Consider the following 16,431-nt stretch of genomic DNA (forward strand, 5'->3'; position numbering starts at 1 on the left):
GGCTTCAGTCGTGGTGTATACACGACGGGCTCTGGGCACACTACAGGGAGGACGGCTTCAGTCGTGGTGTATACACGACGGGCTCTGGGCACACTCTGCAGGGAGGACAGCTTCAGTCATGGTGCATACACACAATGGACTCTGGGCACACTCTGCAGGGAGGACGGCTTCAGTTGTGGTGTATACACGATGGGCTCTGGGCACACTCTGCAGGGAGCACGACTTCAGTCGTGGTGCATACACACAGTGGACTCCGGGCACACTCTGCAGGGAGGATGGCTTCAGTCGTGGTGTATACACACGATGGGCTCTGGGCACACTCTGCAGGGAGGACGTCTTCAGTGGTGGTGTATACACACGATGGACTCCGGGCACACACTACAGGGAGGACGGCTTCAGTCATGGTGTATACACACAGTGGACTCCGGGCACACTCTGCAGGGAGGACGGCTTCAGTCATGGTGCATACACACAGTGGACTCCGGGCACACACTACAGGGAGGACGGCTTCAGTCATGGTGCATACACACGATGGACTCCGGGCACACTCTGCAGGGAGGACGGCTTCAGTCGTGGTGTATACACACGATGGACTCTGGGCACACTCTGCAGGGAGGACGGCTTCAGTCGTGGTCATACACATGATATTTCTGAAGAAGATCCTTTCCAAGGCAAACTAGCTAAAGGTATGCACATAGGCAGATAGTCTGTTAAATTTGAACATGAAAATTAAAACTGACACTGAGATTTCAGTGAAGGGTGAGGTTGTAGTTTATAACAATGTTTAAGATTTGGTGTATTTCAGTAGCTGTTAGTTAAGTATTTATTAGTGATTTTTGAGAAGTTTGTGTTACTTCTTTTTATTAGGAAAAATATTTCGCTAGCCATTAGGTCTGGCATCTGAATTCCTGCTACTCTCCTAGTACTCTCCTAGCATCTAGAAGTATTTCTGATGTTATCAGAGTTTAATCAGAAAGGCTCAACTTCTTTAGCAGTTCCATGTGATTAACACATTTACCTTCCTGTTCAGGTCTGTTTTAGTTTGGGCAAGCCAGGGCATCAAACTATACGTAATCATTTTAATGTGTTACACCATCATGGGAATTAATGTGTTATACCATCATGGGAATTGATCCTAACGTAGGCATTTTCTTTACTTCTTAAAGGACTGTTTTCAGGAGATATTGCACCTTTAATGCAAGAAAAAATACTAAGTGCAGTCACACATGCTGTTGGTGATGAAGAAGCTGCTGAAGTCAATGCTAATGAGCAGCCAGAGGCTCCGAAGCTTGTTCTGCAGTCTCTGTTTTCACTTATACGAGGTGAAGTTGAGCAGTTGGATTCAAGAGCACTTCCCCTTTGCCTTCATCAGGTACTCTGGTAAAGCCTTCACTTTCAGCCTCACGAAAATTCTCCTAGCAGCGTTTGGAATGATCTAAAATGCTGTCTTGGCTGGGCACGGTGGCTCACACCTGTAATCCCAAGGTGGGTGGATGGCTTGAGCTTGGGAGTTCGAGACCAGCCTGAGCAACATGGGAAAACCCCGTCTCTACAAAATATGCAAAAATTAGCCGGACATGGTGGTGCACACCTCTCGTCCCAGCTACTTGGGAGGCCAAGGTGGGTGGATGGCTTGAGCGCGGGAGTTTGAGACCAGCCTGAGCAACATGGCGAAACCCCATCTCTACAAAATATACAAAAATTAGCCGGACATGGTGGTGTGCACTGTAGTCCCAGCTACTTGGGAGGCCAAGGTGGGACGACCACTCAAGCCTGAGAGACAGAGGTTGCATTGAGCTGACATTGCACCACTGCTCTCAGCCTGGGAGACAGAGTGAGAGAACCTGTCTCTAAATAAATAAATATAAAAATAAAAAATAAAATGCAATCTCTGTAATTGATTGTGTCCCACTCATCATTGGTGAGCCCAGGAGAAGGTGACCCTAGTGGGATATTTGGCATATTACTAACTGATGGCCATCCCTTGGCCTTGGATAATCCGTAGTTTGAACAATGGCTCACTTTTTAAATCAGTAATTAAGCTGTGTACAGATAAGTGTCAACATAGCAAGAGTTTGATAAGCATCTACCAGGTGCCAAAGACCCTGCTAGACACTGGGTGGACAAAGATTACTTAGCAGAATATGCCCTTAAGAGAGCCCCTGCGGAACAGGAGCAACAGTTATATAGATAAGTAGTTGTGGAATTTTGTATTCAGTGTTAAGAGTAAACATACGTTAAAGATTCAGCAGCACAAAATGAGTGATTAATTCTGCCTGGTGGACACTTGGGAACAGAAGGTGACTCTTGAGCTGGGTTTTCCGGGCTTATTAGGCGCTCAGTGGATTAACAGAATGAGTTGGTCCAGGAAGAGATCAGCCTGTGAGAGCCATAGCTGGGATATTATTGGAGATGAAGACAGAAAACGAGGAGGTGAGATTGAAGAGCTGGTTTGACATTAAGGCTTTATTTTTAGGGACTGGGAACTTTTAATTATAAGAGTGCCTGAATCAAATTTGAATTTTAGAAAAAGAACTCTTTTGAGGATTAGGAGGGTACATATGTTAGAGGATGGAGAGCCTGGAGACTGGGGAACCTTTAGGCCATAAGAGCTAATTGAGAAGAAATTAAAATATTTGAGCTGCATTTTATTTTATTTTTTATTGTATTTATTTATTTATTTTTTGAGACAGAGTCTCGCTTTGTTGCCCAGGCTGGAGTGCAGTGGCATGATCTCAGCTCACTGCAGTCTCCACCTCCCGGGTTCAAGCCATTCTCCTGCCTCAGCCTCCTGAGTAGCTGGGATTACAGGTGCCCACCACCATGCCTGGCTAATTTTTGTATTTTAATAGAGATGGGATTTCACCACATTGGCCAGGCTGGTCTCAAACTCCTGAACTCAGGTGATCCACCCGCCTCGGCCTTCCAAAGTGCTGGGATTACAGGCGCAAGCCACTGCACCCAGCCTGCATTTTATTTTTACACAAAATGAAAATAACTGGTACATGGGAATGGCGAAAGTGATTGACTTTTGTAATGAGAAGTGAATACTTTTTAATTTTTAACCCATTTCCCATTTAGAAAAACAAAAGTGCAGCTGGCTGCAAGTGCCCAGTTTCACATAAACATGTTCTTCCAGGCTGAAGCAAATCTGACTCATTGTCAATGTGAAAGTAAAATAGAAAGACTATTATTGGAGTTATTTCTAAACAGAATTTGTGTCTAATCCTAATGTAACAAAAACAGATATGATGTTACATTAGGATTGAAGACAAGAGTATTCTCAGAGCAAACAGAAAATGGGACAAAAAGTAAAGTAGGCCGGGCACAGTGGCTCATGCCTATAATCCCAGCACTTTGGGAGGCCAAAGTGGGTGGATCATGTGAGATCAGGAGTTCGAGACCAGCCTGGCCAACACAGTGAAACCTCATCTCTTTTAAAAATACACACACACACACACAAATTAGCCAGTCATGGTGGCACGTGCCTGTACTCCCAGCTACTCAAGAGGCTGAGGCAGGAGAATTGCTTGAACCCTGGAGGCGGAGGTTGGAGTGAGCCGAGATCGCACCACTGCACTCCAGCCTGGGTGACAGAGTGAGACTCTGTCTCAAAAAAAAAAAAAAGGAAAATAGGACCAGGCACGGTGGCTCATACCTGTGATGCAGCACTCTGGGAGGCCAAGGCAGGCAGATTGCTTGAGCCCAGGAGTTCAAGACTAGCCTAGGCAACATGGAAACCTTGTCTCTACAAAAAAATACAAAAAATTTAGCTAGGCACGGTGGCGTGCACCTGTAATCCCAGCTACTGAGGAGGCTAAGGTGGGAGGATTGCATGAGCCCAGGAGTTTGAGGCTACAATGAGCCGTGATTCCACCACTGCACTCCAGCCTGGGTAACAGAGTAAGACCCTGTCTAAAAACAAACAGCAACAACAACAAAGTAAAATAGGTTTTGTCCCAATTCAGGAAAACGTATATTCTTACAAATTTGTATTACCTCCTTTATGAACTTGAAGAATGCCTTTGAGGAGATGTATACTCCTTCTGGCCTCTAAGCTGTCACGAACTCACCATTGTTGAGCAGCACCAACAGCAAGGCAGCTTTCTAATCACTCAGCTTTCATTGCATTTGAACAGTGGATTGCATGGCGATCTTTTCTCTCCTGAGAAAGATTAGAGAATACAGTGATGGTTTAAATGTATGGGCTTTGGCCTTACCACAAGCTAAGTGGCTTTTGGTTTCCTCTGTTGTAAAGTAATAAAGGATTAAATGAGATAATGCATGTAAAAGCACTTAACATATGTTTGATGTACAGTAAAAGCCAAAGAAATATTAAACATTTAAACTCTATTCTTACGGTCACTAATTCAGAGATTGCTCATTGGAAATCAAAGCTGGGGATCAGCAAAGAAATACTGATGCCATTAGAAAGCTGAGATCAGGGTGACAGGATTCAGTTGATGGTTGCCTCCTCAGCCCAAGAAGACAGAATACCCTGTCACCTCCCAAGGGACACACACATCAGGGAGGGATGGAGGTATACTTCATTCATGTTAGTAATTCCCAGCACATCACACGGTAGATTTCACCTAGATTTGCCAGTTGTTAACATTTTTATCAAATTTTTGCTCTTTTTTTCAGCTGGGACTATAGGCAGTCACCACTGCGCCCAGGTAATTTTTGTATTTTTAGTAGAGATGGGGTTTCACCATATTGCCCAGGCTGGTCTTAAACTCCTGACCTCAGGTGATCCACCCACCTCAGCCTCCCGAAGTGCTGGGATTACAGGCGTGAGCCACCGCGCCTGGCCTTTTTGCTCTTGCCCTTTCTCTTGTGTACATACAGGTATTTTTTCCATTGAAACACTTGAAAGTAATTTGCATTATGACATTTCGCCCCTAAATATTTGTATGTAAATCTCCAAAGAAGAAGGATACTCTCCTATATAATATACAAGGCCATTATCGACCCCAAGAAATGAGTCACTGATGCAGTAAAATTATTTAATGTACAATCCATGTTCAAATTTCCCCCAAGTAGTTCCACAAATGTTCTGTGTAACTATTTTCTCCCAATGCAGGATTCAGTGTGGGATGGCATACTGCATTCAACTGTCAGTATTCATTAGTCTCCTGTAATCCAGAATGCTCCCTGCTTTTCTATCTGTATCAGTCTTTCTTTCTTTCACAGTGACATTTATGAACAGTCTTAAGAATTCATGTAGAATGTCCCATAATCAGGATTTGTCTAATTATTTCTTTTTTTTTTTTTTTTTGGAGATGGAGTCTTGCTGTGTCCGCAGGCTGGAGTGCAGTGGCGTGATCTTGGCCCACTGCAAGCTCCGCCTCCTGGGTTCAAGCAATTCTTCTGCCTCAGCCGCCTGAGTAGCTGGGACTGCAGGCCTGCGCCACCACACCCAGCTGATTTTTGTATTTTTAGTAGAGATGGGGTTTCACCATGTTAGCCAGGATGGTCTCAATCTCTTGAGCTCATGATCCGCCCACCTCGGCCTCCCAAAGTGCTGGGATTACAGATGTGAGCCACGGCACCCAGCCTAATTATTTCTTTAAGATTTGATTCAGGTTAAACATTCTGGGCAAGAATTTACTTAGGTAACATTCCATACCCAATTCTCTCTTGAACTGATTCTAATCTGGCTTTTGTTCCCACCACTCCCCCAAAATTGCATTGTAAAAGTCACCAGTGATCTCCATGTTGTTAAATCCAGTGGTCAGACCTCAGTTTTCATCTTACTGGAACTATTGGAAACATCAAGTTGATCACATACTCTGTTTTGAAGCGTTTTGCTTATTTGCCTTTTGGGAGCTCTTTTCTTGGCATTTACCTCTTACATCACTGGCCATGCCTTCTCTGGCTCATTTGCTGAGTTCCCATATTTTCCTTTTTTTTTCCCCACTCTGTCACCAGGCTGGAGTACAGTGGCATCATCACGGCTCACTGCAACCTCCATCTCACGGGTTCAAGCAGTCTTCCTGCCTCCGCTTACCAAGTGGCTGGGACTGCAGGCGCATGCCACCATGCCCAGCTAATTTTTTTATTTTTTTGTGGAGACAGGGTTTCACCATGTTGCCCGGGCTGGTCTCGAATTTCTGGCCTCAAGTGATCCTCCCACCTTGGCCTCCCAAAGTGCTGGGATTTCAGGCATGAGCCACTGCACCCAGCCGTAATATTTAAACACTGGGATGCATCAGAGTTCAGTTCTTGAATCTCTTCTCATTCTGAGTTTACTTGCTGGGTGTTTTCATCCAACCCTGTAGGTTTGTCATATTTTTTTTTTAGACGGTGTCTCACGGTGTCGCCCAGGCTGGAGTGCAGCGGCTGGATCTCAGCTCACTACAACCTCCGCCTCCCGAGGTCAAGTGATTCTCCTGTCTCAGCCCCCTAACTAGCTGGGATTACAGGCACACGCCACCACGCTTGGCTAATTTTTGTATTTTTAGCAGAGACGGCGTTTCACCATGTTGGCCAGGCTGGTCTCAAACTCCTGACCTCAGGTGAGCTGCCCGCCGCAGCCTCCCAAAGTGCTGGGATTACAGGTGTGAGCCACTGTGCCCGGCCTGTCCTATTTCTTTTCTGAACTCCAGACTTAACTATCCAGCTACCCAAGATGTCACATGGGCATTTCAAACTTAAGATTTACAAAATCAAACTTTGATTTTCTCCCGTATCTACTGCTTTCCTGGTCTTACCTCTCTTGTTAAATGCCAACTTCATCCCTCTAGTTGTGGAGACCAAATGCCTTGAAGTCATACTTTATTTGCTTTTCCCTGCATCCAAATCCAATCCAACAGCAAGTCCTGCAGATCTACTTCAAAATACACCCAGAACTTCTTCCCTCTTTCTCTGCTACCATTTCAGTACAGGACACCATCAAATCTCATCCAGATTCTTGCAGTAAATTTCTCACTATAGAGACCTTCCTGCCTTCACTCTCCCTTCCACTTAGTGCGTTCTCTCTCCATGACAGTCACTGTGATGCAGACGAAACATAAGTCAGATCTTGTCACTCCACTGTTGAAAGCCCTCCAATGGCTTCCCTTCTCATTTAGAATAAAAACCAAAATCCTTACCATGGCCTACAAGGCCCTACATGATCTGGTCCTGTCAGCCTCCTAGATCTTCATTACTAAGATTCTTCTTAACTCACTCCTTTCCAGGTTCACTGGCCTTCTGACAGCTCCTCAGATATACCAAGGATGTTCCTACTTCAGGTCCTCTGGTAGCTCCTATCTACTCTTTTTCAGGAAGCCACTAGATGATGTGCTCCAGCAAAACAAGGGAGTAAACCAAGAAACAGGAAGGTGTGAGATACAGGAAACTGGGAATCCTACTCAGGAAGGAGGTGAAGGGAATCTAAGTGAAGGGAGATTTTAAGATGACAGCTGTATGCCAGGAAGGGGAGGGTCACCAGTCCTGTTTAGAGTGGATCACAAGAGTCTGGGGAGAGGCTTTTCTGTCATTTTCCTGTCTGTAGAACTGTTTGACTCCTTAAAGCATAGACATGTAAAATTTGGATGAAAATAAGAACTAAATGAAGACATAATTCCGGCATAAGGTAATAAAAGCATCTAGGCTAAAGTGGTGACAGTGGAAATGGAGAGGGATGGATTTGAGATCTTTGGAAGGAAGGATAACTAGGACTTGGTGTAGATTGTTGTATTAGTCAGGGTTCTCTTAGAGGGACAGAGCTCATAGGATATTTATATATATCCTATATATATTTATATGTATAAAGGGGAGTTTATTAAGTATTAACTGGCATGATCACAAAGTCCCACAATAGGCTGTCTGCAAGCTGAGGAGGACAGAGAGAGCTGGTCTAAGTCCCAAAACTGAAGAACTTGGAGTCCAATGGTCAAGGGCAGGAAGCATCCAGCACGGGAGAAAGATGTAGGCTGGGAGGCTAGGCCCGTCTCTTTTTCACCTTTTTCTGCCTGCTTTATATTCCCTGGCAGCTGATTAGATTGTACCCACCAGATTAAGGGGGATCTGCCTTTCCCAGCCCACTGACTCAAATGTTCATCTCTTTTGGCAGCACACTCACAGGCACACCCAGGATCAGTACTTTGTATCCTTCTACCAATCACGTTGACACTCAGTATTAACCATCACAACTGTAAAAAGGGAATAAAGGAGAAATCAGAGATGACTGTAGGATATCCAGTTTGGGGGGAATAGTAGTACCATTAACAGAAATAAGGTATTCAAATGTGAGAACTAATTTTAGGAAAATTGTGGTTTAAAAAGTGGTATATAATATATGGAATAATATGTGCTAAAGGCCAATGGAAATACGACGACATATATTTTGAGCTCGTGGAACTCTTAAAAATTCTGTTTTAAAGTTCTTGTTCTTAGGTATGAGTGGTCTTTTTTACACTGACTTAGTTAACATGACTACAGGTTAGCTTTAAATGTTTAACTGAAGTCATATGCTTGGGAGATTTTCATATAGAAACACAGGCCCTCCCTTGGGCCTCTTTTGTAAGTGAACGTGGGCAGAGCCCCCGTGACCTAACCACCTCCCGGAGACCCCCTTCTTCACACTATCCCCTGGGAACTTGGTTTCAAAATATGAATTTGTGAGGGGGACACAAACATTGAGGCCATGGCCCTTCACAGTATCTTTTTTTAGAGGGTTCCTGATTGGTAAAAGAAGGATAACCAGGATCACCTTATAACTGTTGCCTTCCCAGCAGTTTTCAACTTTGTCACATGATTCTACTCTGCACCTTGCAATTCATTCCGAATCAGACTCAAAAACTGTTTTAAGCACGTACTGCAGTGTGCTGGGCATTATGCTGGATACACATTCTCTCTTTCTTTCTTTTTTTTTTTTTAATTTGTATTTAGTTATTTATTTTAATTTGTTTCCTGTACCTGGGCCGCAAACACAATCCCTCTTTCAGTCCTCATGGCAGCCTTGTTTTATACACCTCTGCAGCTGTGTAAAACTGCATTACTGTCCCTGGTTTAAGATAAGAAAGTTGAGGCTTGAGATGCGAAATGACATGTCCAGGGTCACACAGCTGGTAAGTGACAGGGCTTGGACTAAAACACAGGCCATTCACCTCCAACCTCATGTTCTTTCTGCTCTACTGGGCTAGCTTTCAGGTTTAGAACTATGCTTCAAAAAAAGTACATTTTCTCTTCCTGCTAGACTTGCAAGGGGGAGATTTTTAAAGAGGAAATACTTTGTATATTTATTTCTCAGGATGACTTTTTACCTGGAAATGTCTTTTACTTTTTTAATTTTGAGGCACTGGGTTTCATAACCTTCTCTGCATAGTTACTTTATGGTATTAGAACTGCTACAGAAGCCTGCAAGCTAATTGAACATTGTATTTCTGCAGTGCCAAGAAATCTGGTTACATAATAGTTATGGACCCCATCAAAACTCCTCAAGTAAGAGCTATTTATAAATAACCATGTGCCAATTGTGTGCAGATGCAAAAAGGCAAGAAAAATGGCTTTGAAGGGCCAGACATTTTATTTTAATGGACAACCTGAAACTCTATCTCATACCATGTATAGAAAGGAAACTGTGTAATGCCATAGATGTTTTCACTGGGAGTTTGTACTTGAAATGTTTTTTTCTTTGTTTTCTTGAGACAGAGTTTCACACTGTCACCCAGGCTGGAGTGCAGTGGCGCAATTTCGCCTCACTGCAACCTCTACCTCCCAGGTTCGAGTGATTCTTCTGCCTCAGCCTCCCAAGTAGCTGGGAATACAGGTGCATGCCACCACACCCAGCTAATTTTCATGTTTTTAGAAGATACAGGGTTTCACCATGTCAGCCAAGTTGATGTCGAACTTCTGACCTCAAGTGATCTGCCTGCTTCAGCTTCAAAGTGCTGGGATTATAGGCATGAGCCGCCATGCCGGGCTCTGTAGTTGCAATGTCATCATTGATTTCAGTTAGGTGTAACCAACGCACTGGTATGCTGGAACCTGCTAGTACTGACATCTGAGAACCGTGTTTAGTGACGCCCATCACATTGGTAGCTTGACATCGGCCATGGTGGAGTATTGACACCACTGAGATGAGCAAACACTGCAAGCCGGGCTCTCCCCGGCACTCCGGAGATGCCTGTTAAACATCAGCACAAAAAAACAAAACAAAACAAAACAAAACATCAGCACACTGGCAAACACTGCAAGCTGGGCTCTCCCCGGCACTCTGGAGACGCCTGTTAAACACTTAGCACACTGCTGGTTACACCATTATATGAGATTCTCATTTTGTAAGCTAAAGAAATGATTGAAGATCGGCAGTTTGACTTGGTTCATACTACTTTTAAAACATACTATTAAAAAAATAAGCTGGTAGAAGATAACCAGATTCTCAATAATCAGTTTGTCCCTCGCAAAATCCTTAATATAACATAAATATGGAATCAAACTTTATATTAACTGAAAACTAAACATTTATAGAGATGATGGAGTCAGTCATCTACATTGCTGATGGAAAAAATGTCACATTTGTAGGATTTAAACTAGGCAAGTATTGTCCTTTAAAAGTGTGCTGTTTCCCCTGAGTGATTTGGGAAAAACCATTCCTTTTTATTGCTAGCTTATAGCTTTGACAAGTACTTTATTTTTCTTTGCCTTGGCAGTTTACCTGGAAAATGGAGATAGTGATGTATAAAGGTTATACTTTTTTTTTTACTAGAGACAATCTGTGGAAACTGTTTTTTGGTGGTTTTTTTTTTTTTTTTGGTTGTTTTTTTTCTTTGAGACGGAGGTTTGCTCATGTTGCCCAGGCTGGAGTGCAATGGCACGATCTCAGCTCACTGCAACCTCCACCTCCCGGGTTCAAGCGATTCTTCTGCCTCAGCCTCCAGACTAACTGGGATTATAGGCATGAGCCACCACACCCGGCTAATTTTTGTATATTTAATAGAGATGGGGTTTCACCGTGTTGGTCAGGCTGGTCTTAAACCCTCGACCTCAGATGATCCACCCGCCTCGGCCTCCCAAAGTGCTGGGATTACAGGCATCAGCCACCGTGCCCGGCTGGAAACTGTTTTAAAAATACAGAGTTTATGCAATATTTCAGTGAATATTTTTAGCTTTAGTGATCTGTTCATAAATGTCATATCTAAATAAAGATCTAAAAATATCCCAAAGTTTTTAGAATCAAAGAATCTCTAAGTGTAAAGATGTCTTAGAATGAATCTGATAACTGACAAGCCTGAACTGAGAACAGCTCCTGAGTCTCGGAACTCTTTATCTAGGTATTCTTTACTGTGTGCAGCACTTTGTACATATTCTAAAAAACATTAATCAACTGTTAGCGCTTGGCCTGGCCTTTTCTTAAATATCAGACCAGACCAAAAAGTCAGTGTCCTGTGATGTCCTCAGCCAGTAGTTTGTGAAAGAGGAATGAAATAAATAGGATGTTGAGGTCTCACGTGACTTGACGTATTTCTACTTTTTCTTTTTATTTATTTATTTATTTGCTTCACAACATTTGAAAGGAATATTTCTACTTTTGATTTACAATAAACAATCGTTTTTTCATTTGTGTTATGTTTTTGTAACACAGTCTCTAACATTTTTCTCATTCTTTAGAGTTCTAAACACTAATGAATCAGGGAAATTTGCTTTGACTTGAAGTAGAATAGGAAGAATGATGTGTAAACACCAAAGAACGTCTCTGCTTTGCTTGAGATGAGTAACTTAAGAATTGTATCCTGTGCCTACAGTCAGATTTCTTCTGAACTGGTGAATGTAGTTTAAAAAAAGAGTTCTCTTAATTTGATATCAAAAACATTTAGAATTTCAAGATCTTAATTTGTTTCAAATTTGTCTTCTCATCCAAGTGTTAATTTAATTTTCTCTGTTTTTTCTTTGTTTTTAACAGATAGCAGAGTCCTATTTCCAGGAGGAGGACTGTATCCTTTTCTTAATTACAGGAAGAAATTTTTAGAACTCTTAGAGAACCATTCATTTTTTTTCATTGAAGTATATTTTACATGTAATAGAATATACAGATCATATGGTTTCAGTGGTTTTGACGGTTGTATGTGCCCACATAACCACCTCAGAAAGCAATGTGTAGGAAATTTCTGTCACTCCACAAAATTTCCTAGAACCATCAGAAGTTTACCTTCATAAATGGGCCTTAATTTTACTAAAGTAAGTATTTGTATTTATTTTTTGAAGGAAAAGTTGTATTATTTTAATTATTTTTATGTACAGAACACTCAACAGTGTACATTTAACCCAGTTTAGTGGCAAGTTCTTTAGCCTTTGCCTTTTCGAGTTTGGCAACGCAAGCCACAGACTGGGGACCCGGGACATTGCCGCCCCAGTGACGGTGGATCTCATCGTATCTGTCGTCGTCATTGGTCCTGATAGCTTCCACCAGCTCAGCCAGAGTGCCTTTGCCTTCCGAGTTCACCTGTGTGACGGCGACAGTGGTACAGGTCTTCCTGTGGACTAGACGGCCCAGTCTTGCCTTCTCCCTGGTAGTGCAGTGAGGGACCCCCATTTTACAACACAGGGCAGGCTAGAAGACAGCCAGCTGGAAGAAGACATTAGCTGAAGAGTGTATTTTGACCAAAAGCAGTAGATTTCAAAGCTAGCTTGGTAGCAAGCGAGAGAGAGAGGACTTCTGAGTGATCATGAAGACAAAAAGCGAAACAGTGAGTTTTTCTCTTCCCTTTTTCTGGGTCAGCATTTAGAGCACTGCCCAAGGGAAGGCAGGCAGTTGGACAGTGTATCCTGACCTGACAAGATGCAGATCTGTGTGACACAAATGTGAAGGCGAAAGCTCACAGGATCATTTACAAAGAAGTAGAATCACGCGATAATGAGGGAAATCACTGTGGCAAGTTAATTCAGTGTTTACAAAAGACCCGTGTAAGTTTTTGCTCTGTCATTGTTTAGGCCTGTGATCCTTTGGTCTTGCGGGAGAAAAGCATTCAGTGGGAAATAGTAAGGATCAAGGTGACTTGAAACAGAAATGCTGGACCAGAGAGTCACACAGTTGCTTGACAGAAAGTAAGGAGAGAAAAAGGAAACATGTAGATTCCAGGATTCCATGTGGTTCTGTTTCCTTAAATTATTTTTGGTTGACTCTGCAAGCAGACATTCCTTGAGCATTAAAACCTTCTTTTAGTTTCTGTTTGCTGATAGTGTGGAATCCAAGTAGCTGTTGCATAATATGCCACATTAAAATTTACCTACTTCAAAACCGAGAAACATTGCTAGGCTGGGCGAGGTGGCTCACACCTGTAATCCCAGTACTTTGGGAGGCTGAGGCAGGCGGATCCCTTCAGGTCAGGAGTTCAAAACCAGCCTGGCCAACACCGTGAAACCCCATCTTGACTAAAAATACAAAAATTAGCTGGCATAATGGTGCACACCTGTAATCCCAGCTACTCTGGAGGCTGAGGCAGGAGAATCACTTGAATCCAGGAGGGGGAGGTTGCAGTGAGCCAAGATCGCACCACTGCACTCCAGCCTGGGTGACAGAGGGAGACTCTGTCTCAGATAAAAAAAGCTGGACGCAGTGGCTCATGCCTGTAATCCCAGCACTTTGGGAGGCTGAGGCAGGCAGATCAGGAGGTCAGGAGTTTGAGACCAGCCTGGCGAACATGGTGAAACCCTGTCTCTACTAAAAATAAAAACAAATTAGCCAGGCGCAGTGGTGAGCACCTGTAGTTTCAGTTACCCGGGAGGCTGAGGCAGGAGAATCGCTTGAACCTGGGAGATGGAGGTTGTAGTGAGCTGAGATTGCACTACTGCACTCCAGCCTGGGCGACAGAGCAAGACTCCATCTTGAGAAAAAAAAATAAGAAACATTATTTTAGACATGTTTAAATTTAAAAATATTTAGAGTCCTATCATGTTTTAGTAAGCTGCAAATTTCTCAACATCTGTAGGACATTGTTCTTCAAATATGGGAATAATGTAAATAGTCTGGATTTCTCTTTTCCTTAAATATTCTATTCAGATGAGAAAGCAATGAAATTCATTCAGCTAGAACGATTGTATCATGAGCAATTGCTTGCAAATCTTTCTGCCATTCAAGAACAGTGGGGTAAGTACAGACCAACATGGCATGTGGAATTGGCAGTAATCCAACAAGTCACTGTCTACAAAATTAACATACTTGACCTGGTTTTATAAATCAGAAAATAGATGTTTCCATAGACAAGTTAATGTTGAAAAGAAAATAGCCTTTTTTTTTTTTTTTTTTTGAGACGGAGTCTCGCTCTGTCCCCCAGGCTGGAGTGCAGTGGCGCGATCTCGGCTCACTGCAAGCTCTGCCTCCCAGGTTCACGCCATTCTCCTGCCTCAGCCTCCCGAGTAGCTGGGACTACAGGTGCATGCCACCGCGCCCGGCTAATTTTTTGTATTTTTAGTAGAAACGGGGTTTCACCGTGGTCTCGATCTCCTGACCTTGTGATCCGCCCTCCTCGGCCTCCCAAAGTGCTGGGATTACAGGCATGAGCCACTGCGCCCGGCCAAGAAAATAGCATTTTTACCACAAGTCTGTTCTATTGTGAGAAGACTTTTTTCTTTGTATTTTGCTCTTCATATCAATGCCAAGAAAAGAATACTTGCAACTATTTGCATTTTTCCTAATCACATTTCATGCCCTACTGGCTCATTTCGTCTCTAGGATGATATTTACTTATACTGAAAAGTAATAAGTTAGCTATTTCTAACTGTTGGGTTGTTAGAGAAGATAATTTTGCATGCAAATCTTTGTGAGTGGTGCTAGTTAACTGTTTTTGTTTTTTTGCTCCTAAATATGTTTTGTAAGAGCCAGTGACTAACAAATACTTTAAATTTAGAAACAAAATGGAAAACTGTGCAACCACAGACAGTCACGCCTCTAAGGAATTCAGAAAAGGGATTTAATGGGGAAGATTTTGAACGGCTTACTAAAATTTGTGCAACACATCAAGAGTAAGTATATCAGAATTTCATTAGAATGAGTTGGAGTAGAATATTGAAGAAGCATTATAGCATTGAGTATCCATTTCTTTGTTTAATGTTTTCAACTGGAGACATTAAGATGGGCATAATAGAATTATTGCAAGGCTCTGGTATTGGTTCGAACCCGGGGAACGCGCCAACAGACGACACGAGGCCGTGTGGAGCAACGCGCTGTTTTCATGAGCGCCTGGGTGCAGACGGGCTGAGGCCTAAAATGGCGTCAGCCCCACGTGAGGACGCGGCAGGGGTTTTACCGTCTCCTGCAAACAGGAAGTGTCCCTGTCTGATGTAACTGCTACGTGGAACCCGGATGGCCTCTCTCTCCATCCTCAGGGGTCGGTGTCTTCCGGCCAGCCCACTTCCTGCTTCTGCTGTCTCACTGACGCACGCTGCTGGCGCAAGTGGCCTTGTGCCCGGGGACTGGGCCTGAGAAGGGAGGAGTTATTCATCCCCCCAAGCTTTCAGGCCGCGGGGAGAATCTTTCATTCCTGTCTGTTTGTCTTTTGTAGAAGAGAGAAGAGGGACGACTTTCTCAATAACTACTTCAGGCATGACATAGGGGGTGGCGTGGGCACCTCAGAAACAAAAGAAAAAACTTAATTTTGGGGATTCTTGAGAGACGGGTTGGCATCCACTGTGCCGTTGTAGCAGGAGCATCGTCTGGATCGTCTGGCGGTTTACTGTGGTTTCAACAAGAGTTTTAATGGCTTTCATTATCAGTGGGATAACACGGGAGAAACAGGAGGACCCCAGTGGTGAAGATGCCCGTCCCTACCAGCGTGTTACATCCTCCTAAATTAGAGATCCACCCCCTAGAAGGTTTGCCGGGTCCCATCCCTTCCAGGTTTGGGTTTGGACTGGTCCTTGTGCTACTTTTCCGGTGTTTGAGGCGATTTCTAGAACCACTTTTATGTTACCGTCTGTTAAGACAGCAATTGGAGATATTAAACTCACCACAGACCCCACCGTCTTCTGCTAGGAAGTGTCTAGTGCCAGCCTGTGTTGATAAATTGCCGCGCGCATTTGGTTTGTTGTTGCGTGAGCATTTCCAGGCTGAGGCGCTTTGGTTGGCGATGGTCTCTAGAGCAGCCTGTGGTCTGATTATTCTATTTAGCGTGTATATGGAATGGCCCTGTGAACCATCCTCCGCCCGGCTGGCAGGACTGTAATATTCGATGATCCCTGGCGGAGGCCACTCGTCCTCTTGCCGTCTTTGGCTTCCTCCTACCTTTAAGGCCTGTTTTTCTCTGGTTATCATACACAGGGACTCAGGGTGTTGCCCGCCTGCTTTGGAAGTAAAAAGAATCCAGGTTTAATTGTGCCTAGGCTTGCCAGTGATAAGGTAGCCATGAGGAAGGCTGGGTTCCACACATCCAAAGAATCCATCAGGGGCAGTCCATTGTAGGCTGGTGTTCATGGGATTGTGGCATAGTGCACTTAGGTGGGCGTGTG

At 43.6% G+C, this 16,431-nt stretch overlaps 1 protein-coding gene across 2 annotated transcripts in view; it reads left to right on the forward strand.

Annotated features, from left to right (window-relative positions):
• The window catches only part of CNST (consortin, connexin sorting protein), a 122,370-nt gene that overhangs the window by 73,114 nt on the left and 32,825 nt on the right, over positions 1-16,431 (forward strand). For both annotated transcript variants that reach the window (XM_011955730.1, XM_011955731.1), the window contains exons 3-6: positions 1,167-1,372; positions 11,891-11,921; positions 13,988-14,074; positions 14,835-14,949. In XM_011955730.1, the coding sequence (XP_011811120.1) occupies positions 1,167-1,372; positions 11,891-11,921; positions 13,988-14,074; positions 14,835-14,949 (439 nt within the window). The remainder of the gene's footprint in view (positions 1-1,166; positions 1,373-11,890; positions 11,922-13,987; positions 14,075-14,834; positions 14,950-16,431) is intronic.

Source organism: Colobus angolensis, unplaced genomic scaffold (genome assembly GCF_000951035.1).
Source record: "Colobus angolensis palliatus isolate OR3802 unplaced genomic scaffold, Cang.pa_1.0 Scaffold40, whole genome shotgun sequence".
Classification (NCBI taxonomy): Eukaryota; Metazoa; Chordata; class Mammalia; order Primates; family Cercopithecidae; genus Colobus; species Colobus angolensis.